The sequence below is a fragment of the Pleurodeles waltl genome, chromosome 5 (genome assembly GCF_031143425.1).
Source record: "Pleurodeles waltl isolate 20211129_DDA chromosome 5, aPleWal1.hap1.20221129, whole genome shotgun sequence".
NCBI lineage: Eukaryota > Metazoa > Chordata > Amphibia > Caudata > Salamandridae > Pleurodeles > Pleurodeles waltl.
Window position 1 is genome coordinate 1,862,597,879 of NC_090444.1, and position 23,074 is coordinate 1,862,620,952.

General features: G+C 46.5%; 1 protein-coding gene across 1 annotated transcript in view; it reads right to left on the reverse strand.

Moving 5' to 3' along the window:
• The window catches only part of LOC138296893 (solute carrier family 22 member 7-like), a 178,281-nt gene that overhangs the window by 26,176 nt on the left and 129,031 nt on the right, over nucleotides 1–23,074 (reverse strand). The window contains exons 7-8 of the mRNA XM_069236388.1: nucleotides 11,546–11,655; nucleotides 11,232–11,446 (exon numbers count right to left, since the gene is read on the reverse strand). Coding sequence (XP_069092489.1) covers nucleotides 11,232–11,446; nucleotides 11,546–11,655 — 325 coding nt within the window. The remainder of the gene's footprint in view (nucleotides 1–11,231; nucleotides 11,447–11,545; nucleotides 11,656–23,074) is intronic.

A 23,074-nucleotide genomic window follows, 5' to 3' on the forward strand; every position in this document is an offset into this window, starting at 1 on the left:
TGTGACAAAGAGTGAGTGTGCACTTCAATTTTTATCTAAGACTCGTGTTCCATTAGCCAACAAACCTGGTCCCAGGTGTGCACCTGTTAACCCTGCTACCTACAGGGAGGATACATTGTTTTAAATGTGATCTCCATTCTGTTACAATGGACATGCAAACAATACATGATGATATAAATGTAACTGATTTCTTTTAGGTCCCGGTCTTGTAAGGAACAGATGGGATCCGTCATCTGTTAATATATAGCACTATGCACTCAGATGGAAACGTCTGGATACATTAGGGAGCTTCAGAGAGAGTCAGTGCAACAAACCTTCATACAATGCTCAACAGCTGTCCAAACAAAAATATTAGGTTTCTACCACTAAGTCATAAGCTCTCAATATTCTTTTAAAGGTCTTGTGATTGCTTTGTCAAGAAGAAATTGAAACGTGAGCCCTCGCCTGGCTTCACTGGGTTCTACACCCTCTCTACCCCTCCTGAACGAGGAGTCTCTCTTTGCCTGTATAATGTTAGTGCATGACCGACTGTTGTGGGGACCTCTAGGACCTGAGTTGGTTGCCCCTGTTTTAGCTGCTTTTTACAGTTCATATTTTATTCATTTTAGAAAAGCTGCATTTAACAATGTTTTTTAAATATTTTTACATATTTTACTGGCTTGTTTTTATTCTAGGAAAGTGAGTAACAAGCTGCTTGTTTAGTTAGCCGTTGCATGACATGCAACCAGTACTTTCTGCCCAAGGCTACAGTACACAGTACACAATATGCTGGTTTGTGCTGCCCGTTCAAGACACAGCTTCTATCACCTTGAAACAGAAGTTCATTGGAACTGTACTTCCGAAATCGTGTGGTTTAATATATAAACAGTGCACTGACCCAGAAGGGGCAGAGGGTATTCCGGCCATGACTATCCTGGGGCGCATGCTGTGTGACATGCAGCTTGGCTGGAGCAGATCTACCAGCCGCCCGGGAGGATTGCCATCTACACCGCAGGCTGATTCCTGACACCATCCTCAGGTATAGTGTAGGGTCTGATCCCTTAGATCAGTCCAGGCAGAAGGGTATACTAGCCATGCTTTAAGCATCGATTGGGTTAGGTAGGAGCTTCTAGAACAACTAGAACCACATACATCATGGTTGGACTGATTATCTTCTTTACCCTGTTTGTAAAACTGATTATCTTGCTTTGTTTCATCTTCCTAATTTTCGCAGCTCACTCTTTATATGTCAAATTGTGATTGTTTCAATAATTATATTGAAAACTTATCTCACATCTTATTGTCTTGGCATACACGGAGTTAGGCTGACAGTTACTAACTGTGGATAGACTCAGTCTCCCACACTTTGCCGTTCCACCGTCTTAAACATGCAGCTCTATTACAAAAGTAGGAACTGCATAACAAGACGTAGGTGGCCTTGAAGGATGCAATTTATAAGTTAATTTTGGTCCAACACTTATACGACACACCCTCTTCTTCGGCTAATGACCGTAGCATAATGTGGCTACTACATGAGACAATTTCCCTTTCCATCACTACATTTCACTGTTATGGATGTTTACAACTCAGTTCTATAGAATCGTATGAACACATTCACAGCACCTGCCTATCACCTCCTCTTCTCCATTTCTATTGCTTAGTCAATGAGGATTCTGTTCTTGTTAGCAAGTCTTCATGTACAAATCCTTTATGCCACGCCTGGCTTAGCTTGCTGATTATTGGCTGCACCCATATGTCTCATTCTATAATTCTTTGCATTTCTTGAGAATGGAAGCCATGTTTTCAGAACAGATTCTCCTGATGGAGATGCATCAAGGTTATGTTAACCATATAGTGTTCAGCAACGGATGACGAGGGGTCGCTTGCCACAGATGAGGGCAGATGTGTTCAGATCTTGCGATCTTTAAGGTTTTTAGTGGCTTCTCGGTCATTGTTCAGGGTTGTTATACAAATGTGCGTTTTGGGCATGTTATCGTTGTGACAAAGGGAAGCTCATAATGTATGAATCAACCTTATCTGTGACATGGTTGACAATGACATTTGGATTTGTAATGGTTGGTTCTTGTTTGTACCAGTGAAAACAATGCAATATGTCTTTTTTTTTTAAACCTTATAATATGTGTAGCATTTTATCCACCTCCCATAAGAACTTTACACTTTCCATATTGGCCAAACACCACTCTTACAATGTCACACATTGTTAAACTGATCAAACTTGCATCTATTTTAATACTTAAAGAAGTGTCTGTAACTTCTGTAGCTCAATGTTTTGAATTTCAGGCAATGAATGTGCAGCTGAGTTACCACATTTTCCTTCCACTGGGGGGTATATTTACTAAGATTTTAAGCCATGTGACGCATAGTGATGCAAAATCTTTTTTTACCTATTTACTTTCCAGCACAAAACTTGTTTTATGCTGAAAAGAACCCTAAAAGTAACGCAAAGCAGCACGAAGCAGTACTTAGTGCCAACGGGGCATTACATCGGCATTCCCGTGCAACCACCCATGCCTTTTGACATAAAACCCTATCTACATACAATATTAGACAGGGTTTTCACTAAAAGTTAACGCCGTGTGAAAACAGGTATTAGAAGGAGAAATGTTTTCATTTCTCCTTTCTTTTCTGATTTTGCCTTCACTCTGCACTGTGTAGCGCACATACAACATAGGAAGTCTTTTAATGTGTGTCTATGCATAGTATTTTGTACTGGAAGGCTACCCTTCCAGTACAAAACCTATGCTAGACTCAAGTACACACCCTTGCACTAAGGTGCAAAGTTGTGTGTGTGGTGCACAGCATCTGAAATCAGCGCCAGCGCTAGGGAGAGGTGAGAAGAGAGCCATATTTCTGTGAATATAGCGTTCTCCTGCTCTCTCATTTGCACGCAGGGCAGCATTTTGTGCTGCTGCAGTGCATTGCATGACTATTTAGTAAATCTGGGACTCAGTATCCAACTTGTTGAGCTGACCTCAGTGCAGTGTTTATTGCCTCGATCACATGAATAACCATAGAGGGGAGAATGGAGCAAAAACTACCTAGAATACATCCTACCAGCTAATCTCATCATAACACCATGAACCCTAGGGAGCAAAGGAGGATCTAACTATATTTGCTGTGAGACCTCATGGATCCCCTATATACAGGTGAGAAAATAGTGCACAGTCGCTGCGCGGAACAGTGTGATTAAAAAGGAGAAAGAATCCTCGCCCACCAATAGGTAGCATGCTTCATGGTAGGGCCTCCTCCTCACACATTCAAAATTGGCAGTACGCATTGGCCTCCTACTTGGGAGTAGATTTTCTTGCCATCTTCCATGATCTTTGAGGTTTGATAAGTTCTGGCATTACCACCTCAAGGAATGTTTCAATGTTGTGCCAGATATGGCACAACTGTGTTCAATATGCCCCTGTCTCATCAGGTGGTCCTTCCTGGAGAACCACTTCTGCTGTCACACGTGCCTCCTACACAACCTGAAGCACAGTTTCCCGCTCCACCGTCGCTGCATTTTACATTTGCGTCTTTTTCCACTTTTGGACCCATGGTACGTTCTCCTGTACCAGAAATGTGGGCCTTCTGACTTACAAGTCCACCATGTATGGTTTCCATTCACCACTCGTCACCTGGGTTCTTCATCGTGTGACCTACCCTGTTCTTTTGTGATCACTGTCAACGGTCTCTATGGTCTATGTTTTGACTTTTGCCAATCAACTTCTGATTCTACAGACAGGGTATTTCCAGCCCGACTGTGGCATCAACAACACTTTAAGGGCACACAGCTGCTGTTGTTTTGTCTGTTATGTACTGCTTACATCCAGCTTTTATTCATAGTCAACTCAGACTTGAAGCTTCTGCGCTGAATGATTTGTGCCTGAATATGCCTGATGCCATATTTCTGCGTGAGATATTTGGAAATTGGTTGCACGGCGAGTAATATAACATCACTGTCAAATGAAATAGAAACTAAAAGAGAAATAATGGATAAAATCCAGATACCGGTACATTGGCCTTGAGAAAGCGGTGTGCCCTCGAAACACAGGCTGGCTCTTACCAATCAGACATATGAACAATATTTGTGTTGGGTGAAGAACAATGATGTAATTAGATGAGCTTTCAATGGCATATTAATAAATATATCATCACTATTTTATTTGTATGAATCATTATTCTTTAATGAAGTTAACTTCTTAGCTTTTTAATGATTGTGTAAATTGTGACTTAGTAGGTCCAGTGTTGGGCATGTCTTTGGACATTTCGGGCACTGTGCCAGGCATTTCTTGTGTACCCTTTTATAATAACTGAAGATATACATTCATATATATTAATTAATAATGCTCACTATGTTGCGTGTTATATTTTTGTTAGTGCCCACCACATGCCTGTGGTTCAAGGCTGCAATCAGTAATTGCTGTTACTGCTTATGTGTACTGCATCATGCATACTACTACAGGACAACACATTGCTGATGTTTTACATTCTACAATACTTGTCTTTCATTTGTATATTCATATTTCTAATATGGAATAGTGTTCTGTAGGCTAATTGTTTATTTTGTATGTATATTCACATATAAAACTATAAAAGTTCTCATGAGAATCTTCACACACTACATCAGAAATGAAGAAGGCACCTTGTAAAGGTGCTTGTACAAGACACCATCTAAATATGCTTGTGCAGGACACCATCTAAAGGTATTTGCGCAGAACACCATCTAAAGGTGTTTGTGCAGTACACCATCTAAAGGTGTTTGTGCAGGACACCATCTACAGGTCCTTGCACAGGACACCATCTAAAGATGATTGTGCGGGACACCATCTAAAGGTATTTGTGCAGGACACCATCTAACGGTGCTTGTGCAGGACACCATCTAAAGGTGCTTGTGCAGGACACCACCTAAAGGTGTTTGTGAAGGACACCATCTAAAGGTGTTTGTGAAGGACACCATCTAAAGGTGTTTGTGTGGGACACCATCTAAATGTGCTTGTGTGGGGCACCATCTAAAGGTGCTTGTGCAGGACACCATCTAAAAGTGTTTGTGCAGGACACCATCTAAAGGTGTTTGTGCAGGACACCATCTAAAGGTTATTGCGCAGGACACCATCTAAAGGTCCTTGTGCAGGACACCATCTAAAGGTCCTTGTGCAGGACACCATCTAAAGGTGCTTGTGCAGGACACCATCTAAAGGTGCTTGTGCAGGACACCATATAAAGGTGTTTGTACCGGACATCATCTAAAGGTGCTTGTGCAGGACACCATCTAAAGGTGCTTGTGCAGGGCACCATCTAAAGGTATTTGTGCAGGCAGCAGGACACCATCTAAAGGTGCTTGTGCGGGACACCATCTAAAGGTGCTTGTTCAGGACACCATCTAAAGATATTTGTGCAGAACACCATCTAAAGGTGCTTGTGCAGGACACCATCTAAAGGTGCTTGTGCAGGACACCATCTAAAGGTGCTTGTGCAGGACACCATTTAAAGGTATTTGTGCAGGACACCATCTAAAGGTCCTTGTGCAGGACTCCATCTGAAGGTGCTTGTGCATGACAGTACAAATAGGATGCCCTGCGCTCTTCAAGATAAAGGGAGATACATTCTTTTTTTTATTGTAGTTTGTTTCTCTAAGGTCACTTCACAGATTGGGCCTTGTGGGCTGAGCGCAGCCCACCCTTACTAAAGAGGTGGGTGATGATGTATTCCACCTCTCATAAGGACAGCCTTTCATAGATGCTGGCAGGGCCGGCTTTAGCGCTGGTGCAACAATATTTTCTAGCGCTTGCCTCCAGGACCCCCTCCTCTGATTCCTTCACTACCACCCGGCAAAGTGCCCCTCATCTTTCCATAGCCCTTCTCTAACATACATTTCATTTAAACTAAAGCTGATAAAGGCTAACTTTACTAATCCACTCAGCTAGCCCCATAAAATACAGATCTGATCTTCGCAGCAGGCGTATTAACCCTCTGCGCTACTTTATGGGGAGTCAGAACTGCCACAAGACAAAACTCTGATCTCTCTCTCTCTAGGAGGACCAGTAATCACCGGAGTTATCTTGAAATAAACTTGGATGCACAAGTAACTCTGCAGCAGGTGCTTTTAAATGGTAAGTTATTGCTCAACACAGCGTCCCCCTGACGTCAGTGCCCCCCTTATAGATCAGTGCCGTCGCACCAGTCGTTCTGCCCTAAAGCCGACCCTGGATGCTCAGTAGGAAAAGAAATTGCTGAAAAACACACTATTCATGTATTTATATTCAGTATGTTCTTTATTGCCACTGCGATCTTTGCTAGTCTTGGCTTACCTATACTCAGCACTGGTTTGCCTTTAACAATAACACTATCCCACGTGGCTTCTGAGGGACACCCAGAAAAACAGATCTGTTGTCTCTGTCTGGTTTGGGTAAGTTTTTGGAGAGGTTTATGGGACACCTCTCCATTTCTTCTGCTCCAAATATAAGCTGCAAACTTAGCAGCAAAGGGGTGATGGACTCGGTGTGACCAAGATTGGTTAGGCAAGACGACAAACCATAGATGCACACAGAGGTGGACCTTACACTGGTTTTAGGTGCAACTTCATGTAAATAAAACAACCGCACATGTGATGGCCTGGGAGGGGAATTAGTAAAGTGCACTTCACTGACTCACAGCCATGTAATGAGTTGTTTCTAGTAGATTGCTCCTCACAAGGGCCAACAACACCTAACTCCGCATAAAATAAAGTTCTACAGTGAAGTACAAAAATGTTAATATACAAATATTACTTACCGTTTGCTACTTGTTCCAGGTGTAGTACTGTACGACAGGTAAACTCCTGGAGGATGGGAGTGGTCTGCTTTAGGAGAAGGTGTTTTGTGCATTAGAAACTCTGGTAACTTCATGTGAAATAACAAATGAACATTCCTAATGGTGTCCATTTCATGCTTTAATACACTGTGCCTGCAGTCAGGTAGAAAACTGCCACATTTCCCTGGATGTTTCTAATGAGACATGTTGATGGTTCATCAGTGCTAGGACATGTGGGTTATTTCCAGTGCTTAATTTGTACTTGTTGTTTCCGGTGCTGAGTGTAGGAGGCTGGCCTGGCTTATAGTGCGTACCTTGTGGTACTTACACCTTGTGCCAGGTCCAGTTATCCCTTATTAGTGGATTAGTAGTGTTCTAGCAGCTTAGGCTGACAGAAGGTAGCTATAGCAGAGCAGCTTAGGCTGAACTAGGAGACATGCAAAGCTCCTACTATACCACTTATATCATATAGCACTATATCATAAGAAACACAATACACAGAGTTACTAAAAATAAAGGTACTTTATTTTAGTGACAATATGCCAAAAGTATCTCAGAGAATACCCTCACTTAGGAGGTAAGTAATATACACAAGTTACATGTACACAAACCCAAAACAGGTAAGTAACAGTAAGAAAAGTAGTGCAAACAATGTAGAATCACAATAGGATGCAATAGGTGAACATAGGTCTTGGGGCAACACAAACCATATACTCTAAAAGTGGAATGCGAATCACAAATGGACCCCAGACCTATGGGAGATTGTAGAGGGTCACTGGGACTGTCAGGGTGTCCAAGATACCCCACCCTGAAAAGTAGGAGTAAAGTTACCCTACTACCCCAGAAAAACACAATAGTCGTGATAGGGGGGATTCTGCAAGAACCAGAAGCACCAGCAAAACACTGAAGACGGAGTCCTGGACGTGAGGACCTGCAAGGCAAGGGGACAAAGTCCAAGAGTCGCGATAGTGTCCAAGGGGGGCAGGAGCCCAGGAAACCCCAGACGAAGGTGCAAAAGGGCTGCCTCTGGGTGGAAGAAGCTGAAGATTCTGCAACAACGAAAAGGGCTAGGAAATTCTCCTTTGGATGCAAAATGTCCCACGGCGTGCTGGATGTTGCAGATGTTCTGTTCTACGCAGAAATACCGCAAACAAGCCTTGCTAGCTGCAAGGGTCGCGGTAGAGGTTTTTGGGTGCTGCTGGGGACGAGGAAGGTCCAGGATGTCGCCCCTTGGAGGAGGAGACGGAGGGGGCGCTCAGCAACTCAGAGAGCCCCCGCAGAAGCAGGCAGCACCCACAGAAGTACCGGAGCAGGCACTTAGAAGATTTGTGAAACCAGAGTCACAAAAGGAGGGTTCCAGGACGTTGGAGTCCAACTCAGAGGGTTGAGCACTGCAGGACAGAGTGCTGGGGACCCAGGCTAGGCTGTGCACAAAGGAATCCTTGGAGAAGTGCACAGAAGCCGGAGCAGCTGCAAATCACGCAGTACACAGGTTTGCTGTCTGGTGTGGGAAGGCAAGGACTTACTTCCACCAAACTTGGACTGAAGGATCACTGGACTGTGGGGGTCACTTGGATCCAGCTCCTGTGTTCCAGGGACCACGCTCGTCAGGATGAGAGGGGACCCAGCGGACCAGTGATGCAGTCTTTTGGTGTCTGCGTTAACAGGGGGAAGATTCCATCGACCCACAGGAGATTTCTTCTTGGCTTCCAGTGCAGGGTGAAGACAGACAGCCCTCAGAGCATGCACCACCAGGAAACAGTCGAGAAAGCCGGCACGATGAGGCGCTACAATGTTGCTGGTAGTCGTCTTGCTACTTTGTTGCGGTTTTGCAGGCGTCCTGGAGCCGTCAGCGGTCGATCCTTGGCAAAAGTCGAAGAGGGAAGTGCAGAGGAACTCTGGTGAGCTCTTGCATTCGTTATCTGAAGAATACCCCAGAGGAGAGACCGTAAATAGCCAGAAAAGGAGGTTTGGCTACCAAGAAAGGAGGTTTGGCTACCAAGAGAGGTAAGAGCCTATCAGAGGGGGTCTCTGACATCACCGGCTGGCACTGGCCACTCAGAGCAGTCCAATGTGCCCCCAACACCTCTGAATCCAAGATGGCAGAGGTCTGGGACACACTGGAGGAGCTCTGGGTACCTCCCCTGGGAGGTACAGGTCAGGGGAGTGGTCACTCCCCTTTTCTTTGTCCAGTTTCGCACCAGAGCAGGGGGGGTTCCCTGAACCGGAGTAGACTGGCTTATGCAGAGATGGGCACCCTCTGTGCCCATCAAAGCATTTCCAGAGGCTGGGGGAGGCTACTCTTCCCCAGCCCTTCACACCTATTTCCAAAGGGAGAGGGTGTAACACCCTCTCTCAGAGGAAATCCTTTGATCTGAGGGGTTGGCAGCAGCTGCAGTGGAAACCCCGGAAAGGCAGTTTGGCAGTAGCGGGGTTCTGTGCTAGAGACCCGGGGGATCATGGAATTGTCCCCCCAATACCAGAATGGTATTGGGGTGACAATTCCATGATCTTAGACATGTTACATGGCCATGTTCGGAGTTACCACGGTGACGCTACACATAGGTAGTGACCTATGTGCAGTGCACGCATGTAATGGTATCCCTGCACTCACAAAGTTCGGGGAATTTGCCCTGAACAATGTGGGGGCCCCTTGGCTAGTGCCAGGGTGCCCACACACTAAGTAACTTGGCACCCAACCTTCACCAAGTGAGGGTTAGACATATAGGTGACTTATAAGTTACTTATATGCAGTGAAAAATGGCTGTGAAATAACGTGGACGTTATTTCAATCAGGCTGCAGTGGCAGGCCTGTGTAAGAATTGTCAGAGCTCCCTATGGGTGGTAAAAGAAATGCTGCAGCCCATAGGGATCTCCTGGAACCCCAATACCCTGGGTACCTAAGTACTATATACAAGTGAATTATATGGGTGTACCAGTGTGCCAATGAGAATTGGTAAGATTAGTCACTAGCCTGCAGTGACAATTTTAGAACGCAGAGAGAGCATAAACACTGAGGTTCTGGTTAGCAGAGCCTCAGTGATACAGTTAGGCACCACACAGTGAACACATACAGGGCATACACAATGAGCACTGGGGTCCTGCCTAGCAGGATCCCAGTGACACAAGGGCAAAAACAAACATACATACAATGAAAATGGGGGTAACATGCCAGACAAGATGGTACTTTCCTACACTGAGCACCTGCACTTATTTTTCTGCCTCAAGCATTTATTGCACGCAAAAGACACATATGGGAAAGACGGAGGAAGAGAAAAATAAAAAAGCGCAACAAAGGGAGAAAGCAGAAAGCTGCAAGAGTGAGCTGAAGGGGCAGGGAGTGACTGTAAATGGATTAAAGAGGCTGAGATGGCTTCAGGATATGCTGCCTCAGTATTAAATATGCATTTAATTGCAGCAGCCGCGGGTTTAAGAGGAGGGCTTTGGGCACCGGCACGTTTTTAGCTACAAATTAAGCACTGGTTTCAGGAACAGGATAACAAATGAACTTAAGGTGTAGTCTTGAGAAGCGCCTGTGGCACTAAGCTGTGCCCTAAATAAAAATACAAATGTGCAGATCGTCACTACCCCGGAGTATCTGTTTGGTATTTTTGGTACGGGGAAGTACCGGTACTCTCCCTTGAAAATCACTGCACACCGCTGGTGAGTCACAAGATTATAGAAAGGGGGTCAGGGTGATAGGGAGTAGGCAGAGGTAGCTGTGCTGAGTAATAGGTGGGACAGAGGTACTGAGGTATGGGTAGTTATGAGTAGAGGCTGCTTAGGTACTAGGCAGATTCCTCTACTATCCATAAGAGTAAAGGTGCCTGGGCATAGACAAAGGTACCCGGCATAAGAAGATATAAAGGCGCTGGACTATGTATTCTAGCAAGGATGCTAGGGTTTTGTTAAGGCCAGAGGTGCCATGGTTTACATATCTGAGGCAGTAGGGCACACAGATACAGTGCTCCTATGCACAGCTATCAGTGGAGATACTAAAGTACAGACAAGGATGGAGAATAAAAGGAAAGGAATGAGAAAGAAGTGAATTAAATTGGCTTTGGTAAAGGAAGAGGGTACAAGGAAGAGGCAAATAGAAGAATAAAAGGGGATCCCTCTCCCAGTCCCCCTTCCTTCAAAAATAGGAAACATGAGATCTATGCGACTGCGTAAAATTGGGCTGCAGAGAAGTTCACAAGGAGGGAACCCACATCCTGGGAATCCCATTCATTAGAAACATTTGAGGAGACAAATTCCCAGAGGAATTTCTCCAGAGCAGATTCTCTTAACTAACTAAGCTTACTCGTGAGTTAATGTACTATGTCTATGAAATAGCTATAAATACATAATGAATATTTCTGTACTGATTGTAGGTAGTGTATCCCTGGAGATCAAAGTTACATTGACTCAACTTAAGAAACAGTAACAAAAGTATGTTCTCTGAAGGAACTCACAGACTGGAATGACCGTGTTGAGGCCTAGAAAGAGGCCGGTGATCAGCAGGGTCCAGGCCTGTGCGTAACGCCGTCCACCCTTGCTCATGAAGATGTAGATACCCAACTTGGATGGTATTTCAATGGCTCCATAAACGAACTGGGTCATGTACATGTCCAGCCCAAGTCCTGTGATGTTGAGGCTGATCCCATAGTAACAGAAGGCCACACCAAACCTACAAGAGAGCATACAAGCAATCTCATGAAATAAGCTGGCACCACTCATCTGAGACAATTAACAATATATGGTCTCCATTTTGTAAATGTCCCATTACCATACCATCCCCGCACAGATGGAGATTTTCCTCAGGACTGGAGTTCTGAACAAGTCTATGTACGAGTAATGTGCACCGGTGTTCTCATCTTCTGCGATTTCACTGAGTGTCTGAAAAAAGTACAAAGGATATCTCTGCATTTTGGTTATTTATTTACTTGAAATTAAATATGCCTGTAGACCCAAAACATACCCTGTCTCTTACTTCCATGGCACCATGATTAGAGCCCCATCACCAATTTACAGTCAAACCGTTTTATTACATTCTTCACGATGCCACGGCCCACATGCTGAGGCTCAGCACGACAGACTGTCGACATGTTTCGCCCATCACTCAGGGCTTAGTCAGGGCTTTCCCATGACAGCTGTTTACTCTTACATTGACTGCCTCTAATAGGTTTTAATGGTTTAGTTGTTCTCAGGTACTTCACAATGATTTAATAAACATGCATACTTACTGATACATTTAGGTCCATATTTATGTTTTTTTTGATCCAGGACAGCTTGCTACGCTGCCCTGCGCCAAAAGGAAAGTTCAGGAATGTACTGTATCTGTGACATATGGTGTATCCTTGTCCTTTTCCACTGCGCTGGTGCTGTTTTGTCAGCCTGGCATCAATTCAAGCATCCTTGCACTATGATGCAAGGGTGCCTGCGTTGGCACCATGGTGCAAGAGTATCTGCATTGCATGCAGGATTGTTGTGCAGGAAGGGACACCTTCCTGCGCAGAAATAAGCATGGAAGGCTTTTTCCTCTTTCAAAGTGTGCTGCAGAATGCAGCACTCATAGATGAAAAAAAGAGGAAAAATAAAATATTTCTCCTCGCTGCACCTCCCCTGGAAATGTGTAAGGTTTCAAGTTTCCAAGCTAATGTAAATCCAGGGATGTGTCAAAATCCATGGGTGTTGCGTGGGAACACCCACAGCAACGGAATTCCTCCCTGGTGCGACTTGCGCTGCCTGACCTTACTCTATATCTATGAGGCCATTCAAAGCCACGCAAAGTGACTTGGCGTGGCCTCATAGATATGATTTCAAGGTTTACGCCTTCATCACAGAGTGATGCAATGGTGATGCAAGGGGCTCATAAATATGCCTTTTTAATTTGGAAATCATGCAGGTTCTAAGTTGCCAAGTTTCACGCATGCTTCCCCTGTAACTTCCCAAAAAATACAATGAAAACTGTAGCATTCACAATCAGGCTTCAACTATACGTGAGCCATCATGTTGCTGTGTGACCCACACTGTGTACTCTTCTGCCAATTAAAAATTCATCATACTACCTAAAAAATAACAAACATGTAACTTGTTGCTGGTATTGTCATATAGGTTTTCAAACTCATCTATTCTGTATTTGTATGCCACTTTTGTGTGACTAAAAGCATTTAAAGTGGCTCACACCCCATCCTGCCCACCTAGCTTTAATGTAATGGAAAAATAGTCTATTCAATAGCCCCATTGTGCATCTCCATAATCAAACACTGCTGCGTACGCCCTGCCGGTTGTCACGCCACAGCTCATGGGTTCCACTCCAGCCGCTGGGGTCAGCGGGCATTCTTTATTAGAGCCTGGTGCACTCAGTACCATGCTTGTGGATGTATGTTGGGTGTATGTCATACATAGGCATGACCCTTCCTCAACACAGGTGTGCGCTGTCAGTTCCCTTATCAATCCCCCCCCGTAGTGTGGATGGTGGCCTGCCTCTCTAGTGCTCAGGACCATGGACCTTTTTTCCCTTTTTCTGTTGTTTTGTCACTCTTAGGGCCTGATTTAGAGTTTGGAAGATGTTATTGCTCCTTCGCGTAATTGATGGATATCTTGCCTGCTGTATTATGATTCCATTATCTTCTATGGGAATCGTAATGCGGCGGACGGGATACCCATCACTGTTTGTGGTGGAGTAACCCGTCCACCAACCTCCAAATCAAGTCCTTAGTCTCTCCCTTCTTCGGCTCAGATCGACTACTGCGCTTTGCACCAGTTTTAAGGTTTGGGTGTTGTCACAAGTTACTGGCAGTTCCCCAACATACCATATGCTTCTCCCTTTTTTGGGAATACTAGTCTAAGGTATGTCTGTACTTTGTGTTTGCACAAACTGACTGAAGTTGTATGGAAAAAACAATGTCAGTCATGCCGTCTCTCGCTCGGGGAGGCTAACACACGTGCTGTCAACAGTTTCAACCTCTTCTTCTCAGACTACGGCTAGCAGCAGTGTTATCTGTTCAGCCAAAGCACAAGGTACTAATGCCATAAAACATCCTTCACAATTTTCAGAGAGGACCTGCCTTAGCAGTTGGGGCTGGCCCATTCCTATTGAAGCTGAGACAAGATGGACGCATGTGGCTGGGTCCAAACTGAGGTGGCTTGATGGGCAAAAGAACCAAGGGTTGGGATGGTGCCCAGAGTGACTGCGACCGGTTAGACTTATTGCAAGCCTTACTTCCATCACTTTGTGAGGATGTGCTGCGTGTTTGATGTACCACCACCCCAAGTGGCAAGGGTAGGATAGTCTGCACCGTGATGACTGTTCTGGCCTCCTTAGACATGACTTGACAACATCATGCAAGCCTCAGCCCCCCAGCGCAGCTTCCAGGCCGTTGTGCATTCTTTGCATGTGAACGATGCTCGATCGTCGTGTTTTCTGCAGGTTTGTCCCACTTTTTGGTGGGCTGTCCTCTCTGCATTGAGCTGGTGTGGGACACCAAATGCCCTGCATGTCCTGCTGAAGACAAATAAAAGGCTAAGGGAGAGGTTTCAGGCAGCCTGGCAGGGTGTGCACTCTAGGTCCTCCAAGAGCTGTACAAGAGATGCCCACCAGAGGTTAGTGTTTTGTTTGGTTGAGAGGGAGTAGCTTGAGACCAGGAGAGGTCCTGCACAATGCATCTTCAGGGACTTGGTCACCTTTATAGATGCTAGTTAAAGACCCTGACTGTGTGCCTGACAACCATGCTGGGGGCATGTTTTGGAAATAAGCCTTCGGTATTTATTCATTTTCTTAAGCCCGATTGTCAGACCACGGGCTGAGGCACAGGGTGAAATCACTTGCTCAAGATCAGATCCTTTGGTAAAGTAGGACACCCGAGGCTGCAAAGCAGCAAAAGGATGTCACTTCCCCACCATATCACACTTTTGTGAATAGACGAGCAGACTGGCAGATTTGGAAGATTGAGGTATTCATCTTGGGTATGTGTTTACAAATGCGGCAATAGCAAGCAGTCAAGGCTTAGGGCCTGATTTAAAGTTTGGCAGATGGGTTACTCCGTCACAACAGTAGCGGATATCTCGTCCACCGAAATATAGATTCCATTATATCCTATGGGTTTTATATTTCGGCGGATGGGCCTTCCATCACCTTTGTATAGGAAGGAACACCTTTCTGCACAAAAACAATCCTGGGAGCCATATTCCTCTTTCTATGTGTGGAGCAGAATGCAGCGCATAGAAAGAGGAAGAAACAAGGAGAATTAAAGATATTTCTCCTTATTACGCCTGCTGTTGGGAGGCGTAAGGTTTTGGTGCATTCCCAGGTTTACAGGTTCTTGCAAATCTGGGAATAAATCAAAATCGATGAGGGTTGCATGGGAACACCCATGCAACGCCCAGGGAATGCCCCCCTGGTGCAGAGTAAGGCAACGCAACGATTTGCGCTACCTTGCCCTATTTCATATTTTTGAGGCCATTCAAAGCCACGCAAAGTGGGTTAAAAAAATATGACTGAGTGAACATGCCTGGTTTGTACCACACATGTACCACTTTGCATGGTGAAAGCATGGTGCAAACCACTCATAAATCTGCCCCTTTCTTACTACAGCTGAAGAACTTCAGTGTTTTTTCACACAAAGGGTAGGATTTAGAGTAGGTGATTATGTAATGATACACCACAAAAACCACTCTGTGACTAATAGTCCCACGCTGGTACTGCCATGTGTGCAAAGTGTCCTTTCAGTGATAATGAAATGTGGTCTCCCTGAATGTCAGCATTCGCTTTATTGGGAGAATGCCATGCCACAGACGATACAGGACAGGGTCACCCGCCTCTTGGGTTTCACGCTTGTTCTGTTTTTACCCTCACCGTGTTTACTTTTTCTCTGTTTCCCCCAGGAGCGTGCCAGCATCCGCTGAGGTTTCACGCTCTGTACGATGTCACAATGTTAGTCACAGCGGGAGGAGGGCTTAGTACTTAATGTCCCTCTGTTGCGGGCCCCTGTAATGGAATATGAATCTGACTTCTGCTCGCTTCAGTGCTTGCGTAATGGTTAATATTACACACATTATGTAGAACTCTCACTCAACCCACTGTCCTCCTATTAACCACCCATTTGTGTCACCCATGAGCACTCTGACCACAGGACCACTCCGTCCCTCCAGCGATTTAGAAGAGAACTTAGGACCTGGTTGATCATTCCTCCACGCAGCAGCATCCAGCTCCAGTGCCTTGAGACCCTCCTGGGTGATTTGCAGCGCTCTATAAATGTTTCATTGAAAATAAGGTGTGCCCAGCTCAGGCACAAATGACACCTGTAAGGAGCTATAGCTGAGGGATCAACTCTCACCTACAAGGCCGGCTTTTGGCATGAGGGAGCTGGGCGTGGGCCCAGGGCACCTATCGTCAGAGGAGCACACAGAGATATCTGCATTATGGCAACCAGTAGCGCCATTCATGTTTACAGGGCCTTTAAACATTGTTCAACATGCTTATAGCGCTGTTTAACACTCTGAGCCCCCACAAACTTTCTCACAACAAACAACTTGACAGCAGTGTTGGAAATGTATACTGTGCGTAAACCATGCAAGGTGGGGGGGAGCAGAGATATCTGTGTTGAGCTCATCACTGCTCCCCCAGGGTGAGCAGTGAGTGGTCTGTGAGCTCAAGAGGAGCCTCCTGCTGCCTCATTTTGTCCCCCAGCAGCAGCGATGGCACCATCCCCGCACACATTTCCCATAAACTACAGCCTCCTTCAGTGTATCAATGTGCCCCGCCCACTTGCAGCCCATTGGCTGCTGCCTCATTCAACCTATCGGAGGCCTCCGATAGACCGCGGGGGCGTTGCACCTTGTGAGCGTGCACAAGTGTGACATCGCTGGGCCTCATGCCTTCTGGGCGCGCAATTCCAGATGTCACGAGGACCTAATTTCTGTCTTGTTTTACTTCAAAAATGTGATTTTGCGCTGTTTGTTTTGGGGGGTGGTCTTCAAAAGGACGCCGGCCTGTACAATTCTGTGTTATGAAATCCATCTTTTGAGCCCTGCCTTCATCAAACTCCCATCTCCTGTCTCTTCCCTTGATTCTGGGGTGAGCTGTTTACTATCATTAGTGCAGACTCACCACAATATTACCCCTTACAGAAAAGAGAATTTTTAGAAAAAAATAGGGGCAAATTAATTTCCACCTTGACTTGCCTGGAGGATGCTACGAGTGTCAGAAAGCTAAAATAAAGACTTTTTTACTTTCCTTTGAGTCTCCTGACTAAACAGGGACTATTGGCCTTCATGGTCGCCCACTCAATAGGGCCCCTTATAGGCTGCATGCTAAGTCTGCCGAAAAGGAGGTGTAACACAATCCCCTAAGGCCCAAGGGATAAAGGCCCCCAACCCTTTCGGAGGATCCTCCAGGCAGCCAAAGGTCCATGATGAGAGTCTCAGAGCCCCCTCACCACATTCTGCCATTTCAGAGAAACTACGCTTTGGAAGTAGATTTTTACTTTTTGTTCAAGCTCAATGTGAGGAAAAGGCTTGCACTGTAAGAATGCCAGATGCATCTGTGTGTATGAGTAAATGCATGAATGTCACAAATTTATTTAACTTTTTTATAGTGCTATTCATCCCCGTGTAGGGCGTCTTCAGTGCTTTACATTACACACACATTATACATTGACAATAAACCACACAAATGTGTGAATCATTGTACAGGATGTTATTTAAGACAATGAGGGCCTCACTTTGAGTTTGGCAGATAGGAAAGCCCGTCCGTCAAACTCCCAACAGGGTGGCCACCGCCATAGTGGCGACCACGCTGCCAGACTTACTAGGTGTTTCGCGCTAGGCTGACGGGCAGAAACCAAGGTTTTCCGCCCATCAGCCTAGCGGGAAACAGGTGACAGCATTGTCTCCAAGTCAAAATGGAGCCAGCGGCAATGTTGTCGCCTGCAGGGTGCACCAGCACTCTCGCAGTGTTCACTGGCTGCACAATGGGCAGTGTAGGAGCGCTGGCACCTGTTCTCCGCCAGCCTTTTCATGGCAGTGAAACCTGCAGCGCTTCCCTTGCAGATTACGACCACCTGCATTCAACCCATTGGGATCACTGATCCCGGTCGAGATGGCGGAACCCTGGCGGTCTGACTGCCGGGGCCTTTATGTGGCAGTCGGACCACCACAGCAGCGCAGTCCAGACCGCCCCAGTGAGGCTGGCAGTCTTGTAATATAGGGAATCATTACGACCCTGGCGGTCTTGAGACAGTCAGGGTCACAGTGGCAGTTGGACTGCTACCAATGTGGCGGTCCAGCAGCCACATTACGACTGTGGTGGTCGCGCTACGGTCGGACCGCCAGTACCGCCAGTACCGCCAGTACCGCCAGATCACGACTTTTCATCGGTCTGGCGGTGCTGGCGGTCCTAATCTGCCAGGGCAGCACTGCTGCCCTGGGATTACTAGTCCTTTCTCTGCCAGGGATTACATGGTGGTAGCCCCGCCATATGCAAAGACTGGCGGAGACAGGGTGCAGGGTGCCCAAGAGGGGTACCCTGCATTGCCCATGCACTTGACATGGTCAGTGCAGGGCCCCCCTTGGCCAGCCCTGTCGCGATTTTCAATGTCTGCTTAGCAGACAGTGAAAATCACAACAGGTGCTGCGACATCCTATGCACTACAGCATTGCCACCAGCTCAAGTATGAGCCGACGTCAATGTTGTAGGCCGTTTCAGGCTGGGCCAGTGAGCGGAATTTCTGTTTTTGTCTACTGACCCAGCGGTAACCTCTTAATAGGGCCTGCGGGAAAGGGACCGCACACGTGGTAACCTGACAGCGGGAGTTTGGCAGACGGCCTTTTACATCCACCAAACTCATAATGACCCCCATAGTCTTTACTGGTAGGGATTATATGTTAAGGGTGCACGGCCAGGGGAAACACAGCCTCAGGATTTAAACCGTAATGCAGTGCTTGAGGTTTTCTGTTCTAATAAGATATTATTACTACCCAAACAAATCATTTTCACCAGCCCTATAATAACAACAGAGTGAGAAAAAACATGAAGGTCCTTGATGCTGGTTCATAGCTCACTGTGCTATATTAGAAGGACTGCAGTTTATGAACTGAAAATAAAAAAAGGATCTCTGTGTCAAACGCAGTAATCCACATACCTATCTACATAAAATAAAAATCTGTCATCTGCATGTGATGTCATGTGCTTTGCATGACATGCTAGCCCTTTGTGTTACTTTATGAGTCAATAGTGTTACTAGACAAAACACAGCTCTCTCCAGCAAGTGCATCGATTAAGCCAGAGCAGATTTACTGTTATGTTTCACCTGATTTCCTTGTGGCAGTTTTTATAAATGTATGACATTTATACTGTTTTTCAAGACTGCACCCTTTGTGACTCCACCCCCTTTCTGTTGCCACACCTTGACCCCTAATTTATGGCTTCCCGGAGTAACCGTTTTCCAATTCCAGGACTGCTGATTCCTCTCTCCACTCCCCTCCTAGAAATGCATGTGATAAGACCAACAGCCCGCCTTTGAGGAGCTCGAGTACACACCTGGCCTCAGTGAGCAAGATTCCAGTAGCATACATGCCAAGACTGTAGAGCAGGCAAGTAGGAGATTTAAAAAACACATAGGCAAATTTATTTTCCCCATTGACTCAGATTGAAGCAGGAGAAATCTGCCTGAATCAGGTCTATTGGCATGTTTGGTGACAGACAATCAGCATTTCATTTTTGGCATTTTAATAATATAGCACAAACTAAAACTGAGTTCTTGTATGAGCTGTGTAAAACTGGCAAAAATAAAATGTTGAGGCCTGTCACATGCTCAAAACTTCCCCCCAAGAATTAATTACAAAGTGCTAACCTTTTATGTCAGATGTAATTCTTGTAGGGGTACATGGGATTGATCGCGACAGGCAAATTTTGCCTTGTTTCCGAAAGATCAAGATTCAGCAATCCGAATCGGGTTTCTGCACGCAGCAAACATGAGGCGGGAGACAGGTCATGAAACTGGTAGTCTCCTGCCTGAATCCGGAGGGTTGGCATGTATGGTTACACCTCCCTCCTCCACCAAACGAAGGAGTGGCCACAGGACCAGACTGGGAGACAGTGCTGCAATTTAAAAAAAAATACTCCAGAAACCCAAAAATTGGGGGTTTAGTGGAGCAAAGGGGTGGAGTCACGAAGGGTGGAGCTTAAAAAGCAGAGCTTGACAGTGATCTCATGCATTTATTTACAGTAAAAATCTGCAGTAAAGTAATTGTCAAGAAGGACAAATGTGACTAAGGGCCTCATTATGACATCGGCGGCAAATGCCGCCTACCGCCACGGCGACGGCCGTCAACATACCGTCGCCATGGCTACCGACTGTACATGGAATGATGACCATAGCCGGAATTCCCCCAGAAGGCTGGCGGAATTCTGGCTATGGTCATGGCGGCGGATGGCGGTAAGGTATACTGTGCGTAAACCATGTGAGGCCAGCAAAACACTGGCAGTGTTTTGCTGGCAGACGCTGTTGCTGGCAGCAGCGCCATGTCCCGTCTCCTGCTGGAGGACCCCCTGCAAGCAGGTAAATCAGGTTCTCCGACAGGAGAGGGGGATGGGGGTGTTGTGTGCGTGTGTGGGAGTGTGTGTGACCGTGTTTGAATGCGTGTTTGAATGTGTGCATGCGTGTGTAATGCATGTGTGCATGAGTGGGTGTGTGTGTACGAGCATGTTGTGTCGTGTGATTGCGTGTGAACCTTGTTGTATGTTCATGAGTGTTGCTGTGAGTGTGTATGAATGTATGCATGCGAGGGTGAATGTGTGTATGCGTGTGTGTATGTGTGTGTATGTATGTGCGTGTATGTGTGTATATGTGGGGGGGCAGACTGGGGGAGGACTTCTAGGAGGTGGAGGGGGCAGGGGAGACCCCTATCAGTGCCAGGGAACAAATTCCCTGGCACTGATAGTGCCTACCGGCATGATTTCTGTGGCGGTACAGACACCATAGAAACCATGGCGGTGCGCGGGGTCAAAATACCATGGGCGGCCTGGTGACGGCCACCGGGCTGGAGGCTGTAGTCTCCAGCCCGGCAGTCGTTACTGCTGTGGCGGACGGTGTGTTAACTTGGCAGTTTGGCTTTGCCAAACCGCCAGTATCATAATAGTGGAGGTATGTGCTGCCAGCCTGCGGGCGGTAATACCTCCTCTATTACACCGACCGCCGGGGATATAATGACCCCCCTAAGTCTGTTATAAGCACCCTCGGATCCATGCCCTCATCACATCCTCAACCTGGCCAGCGCCACCATTGCACAGGAGCTCTGCAAATCATCAACCTATCCTTTGAGACCGCCACATTCCCCTCAGACTGGAAACACACCGAAATCAGCCTGCTACTCAAGAAACCCACTGCCGACCCAAGGGAGCTGAAGAACTACAGAACCATCTCTCTGCTCCCTTTCCCAGCAAAGGTAACAGAGAAAACCGTCAACCAGCAACTCACCGAATTCCTCGAGACACACCGTATCATAGACCCATCCCACTCCAGAATCAGAAGTAACCACAGCACCAAAACCACACTCTTAGCAGCCACCGACGACATACGCATCATACTGGACCGCGGAGGCACTGCCGCACTCATCCCCCTGGACCTCTCCGCCGCCTTTGACACCGTATCCCACTCCACCCTCTGCGACAGACTGCACAACACTAGCATCCGAGACAAAGCCCTGAACTGGATCAGGTCCTTCTTCACCGGAAGAACACAGAAGGTCAGACTACCACCTTTCATATCAGAACCTAAAGACACTTGCTGTGGAGTGCCCCAAGGATCCTCACTCAGTCCGACGCTTTTCAACGTCTACATGGCCCCGCTCGCTAAGATCACACGAGCTAAACATAGTCTCCTACTCCGACAACACCCAACTGATCCTCTCCCTGTCCGAGGACTCTGCTCAAGCCAAGAGGAATTTCCACAACAGGTTGAGAGCAGTCGCCGCCTGAATGGAGGCCAGCTGCCTCAAGCTCAACTCGGACAAGACAGAGATCCTCCTGATCGGCTCCACCCCTTCTGCCTGGAACAACTCCTGGTGGCCCACTGCTCTGGGTAACGCCCCCACCCCCACTGACCAGGCACTCAACCTGGGCATCATCCTGGACTCCTCTCTCTCCATGATCCGCCAAGGCAACGCTGTCTCTTCATCATGCTTTCATACCCTCCAACTCCTGTGGAAGATTTTCAAATGGATCCCCCGACACGAGGAAGACAGTCACCCACGCACTCATCACCAACAAACTGGACTACGGCAGCGCACTCTATGACGGCATTACCAAGAAACTTCAGTCAAGACTACGAGTCCACAATGCAGCAGCCAGACTCATCTTGGACATCACCGACACAGCTGAATCTCCTCCCGCCTCAGAGACCTACACGGCCTCCCAGTTAACAAGCCCTCCACAATCAAACTCCTGATCAACACCTTCAAGGCACTACACAACATAGGACTGGCATACCTCAACCACTGCCTCACCTTCTAAGTACCCAACAGACATCTCCGTTCCTCCCTGCTTGCCCTAGCAGCCATCACCAAGATCCGGAAAAGTACAGCAGGAGGAAGATACTTCTCCTACCTAGCAGCCCAGACATGGAACATGCTACCTCTCAAGCTCAGGCAGACTACATCACTGAAGCAGTTCAGGAAGGACCTCAAAACCTGGCTCTGTGACTGAGCAGCACACCTACATTCAGCGCCTTGAGACCCTATGGGTGATTATCAGCGCTTTACAAATCCATGATTGATTGATTAACACACAGAGAGGCTACATTTTAAAATACCGTATTTATCGGCATATAACACGCACTTTTTCTCCCTGAAAATAGGGGGCAAATGATGTGTGCGTGTTATACGCCGATAAAATGTAATGGTTTTTTTTTCTGAAATTTCCTCTTAAAATGAGGTGCGTGTTATACGCCGGTGCGTGTTATACGCCGATAAATACGGTATCTCAAAGGGTTAATTAAGACCCTTGTGTACTCAGCAATTTTGAGGTAGTGGTGAGATAACACTGGTGGCTGAAGCAGTTCTGGGAGAGTTCTGTGGTTTGTCCAGTCGCAGTTTTGACTCAAAGTACCATGTGTGGTTAATGTGCCTGCTGCAAAGCACATCATGTAATACACAGATCACAGATTTGTCTTTTTTATTTAGCTAGGTAAGAGTGCTACTGCTTTTAACACTGAGATCATTTTATTACTTCCACTTCATAAGTTGCAAGCCTTCTAAAATAGCACAGTGATATATTTATGGCCATCAAAGAGCTGCACGCAAACTGTACGTCATG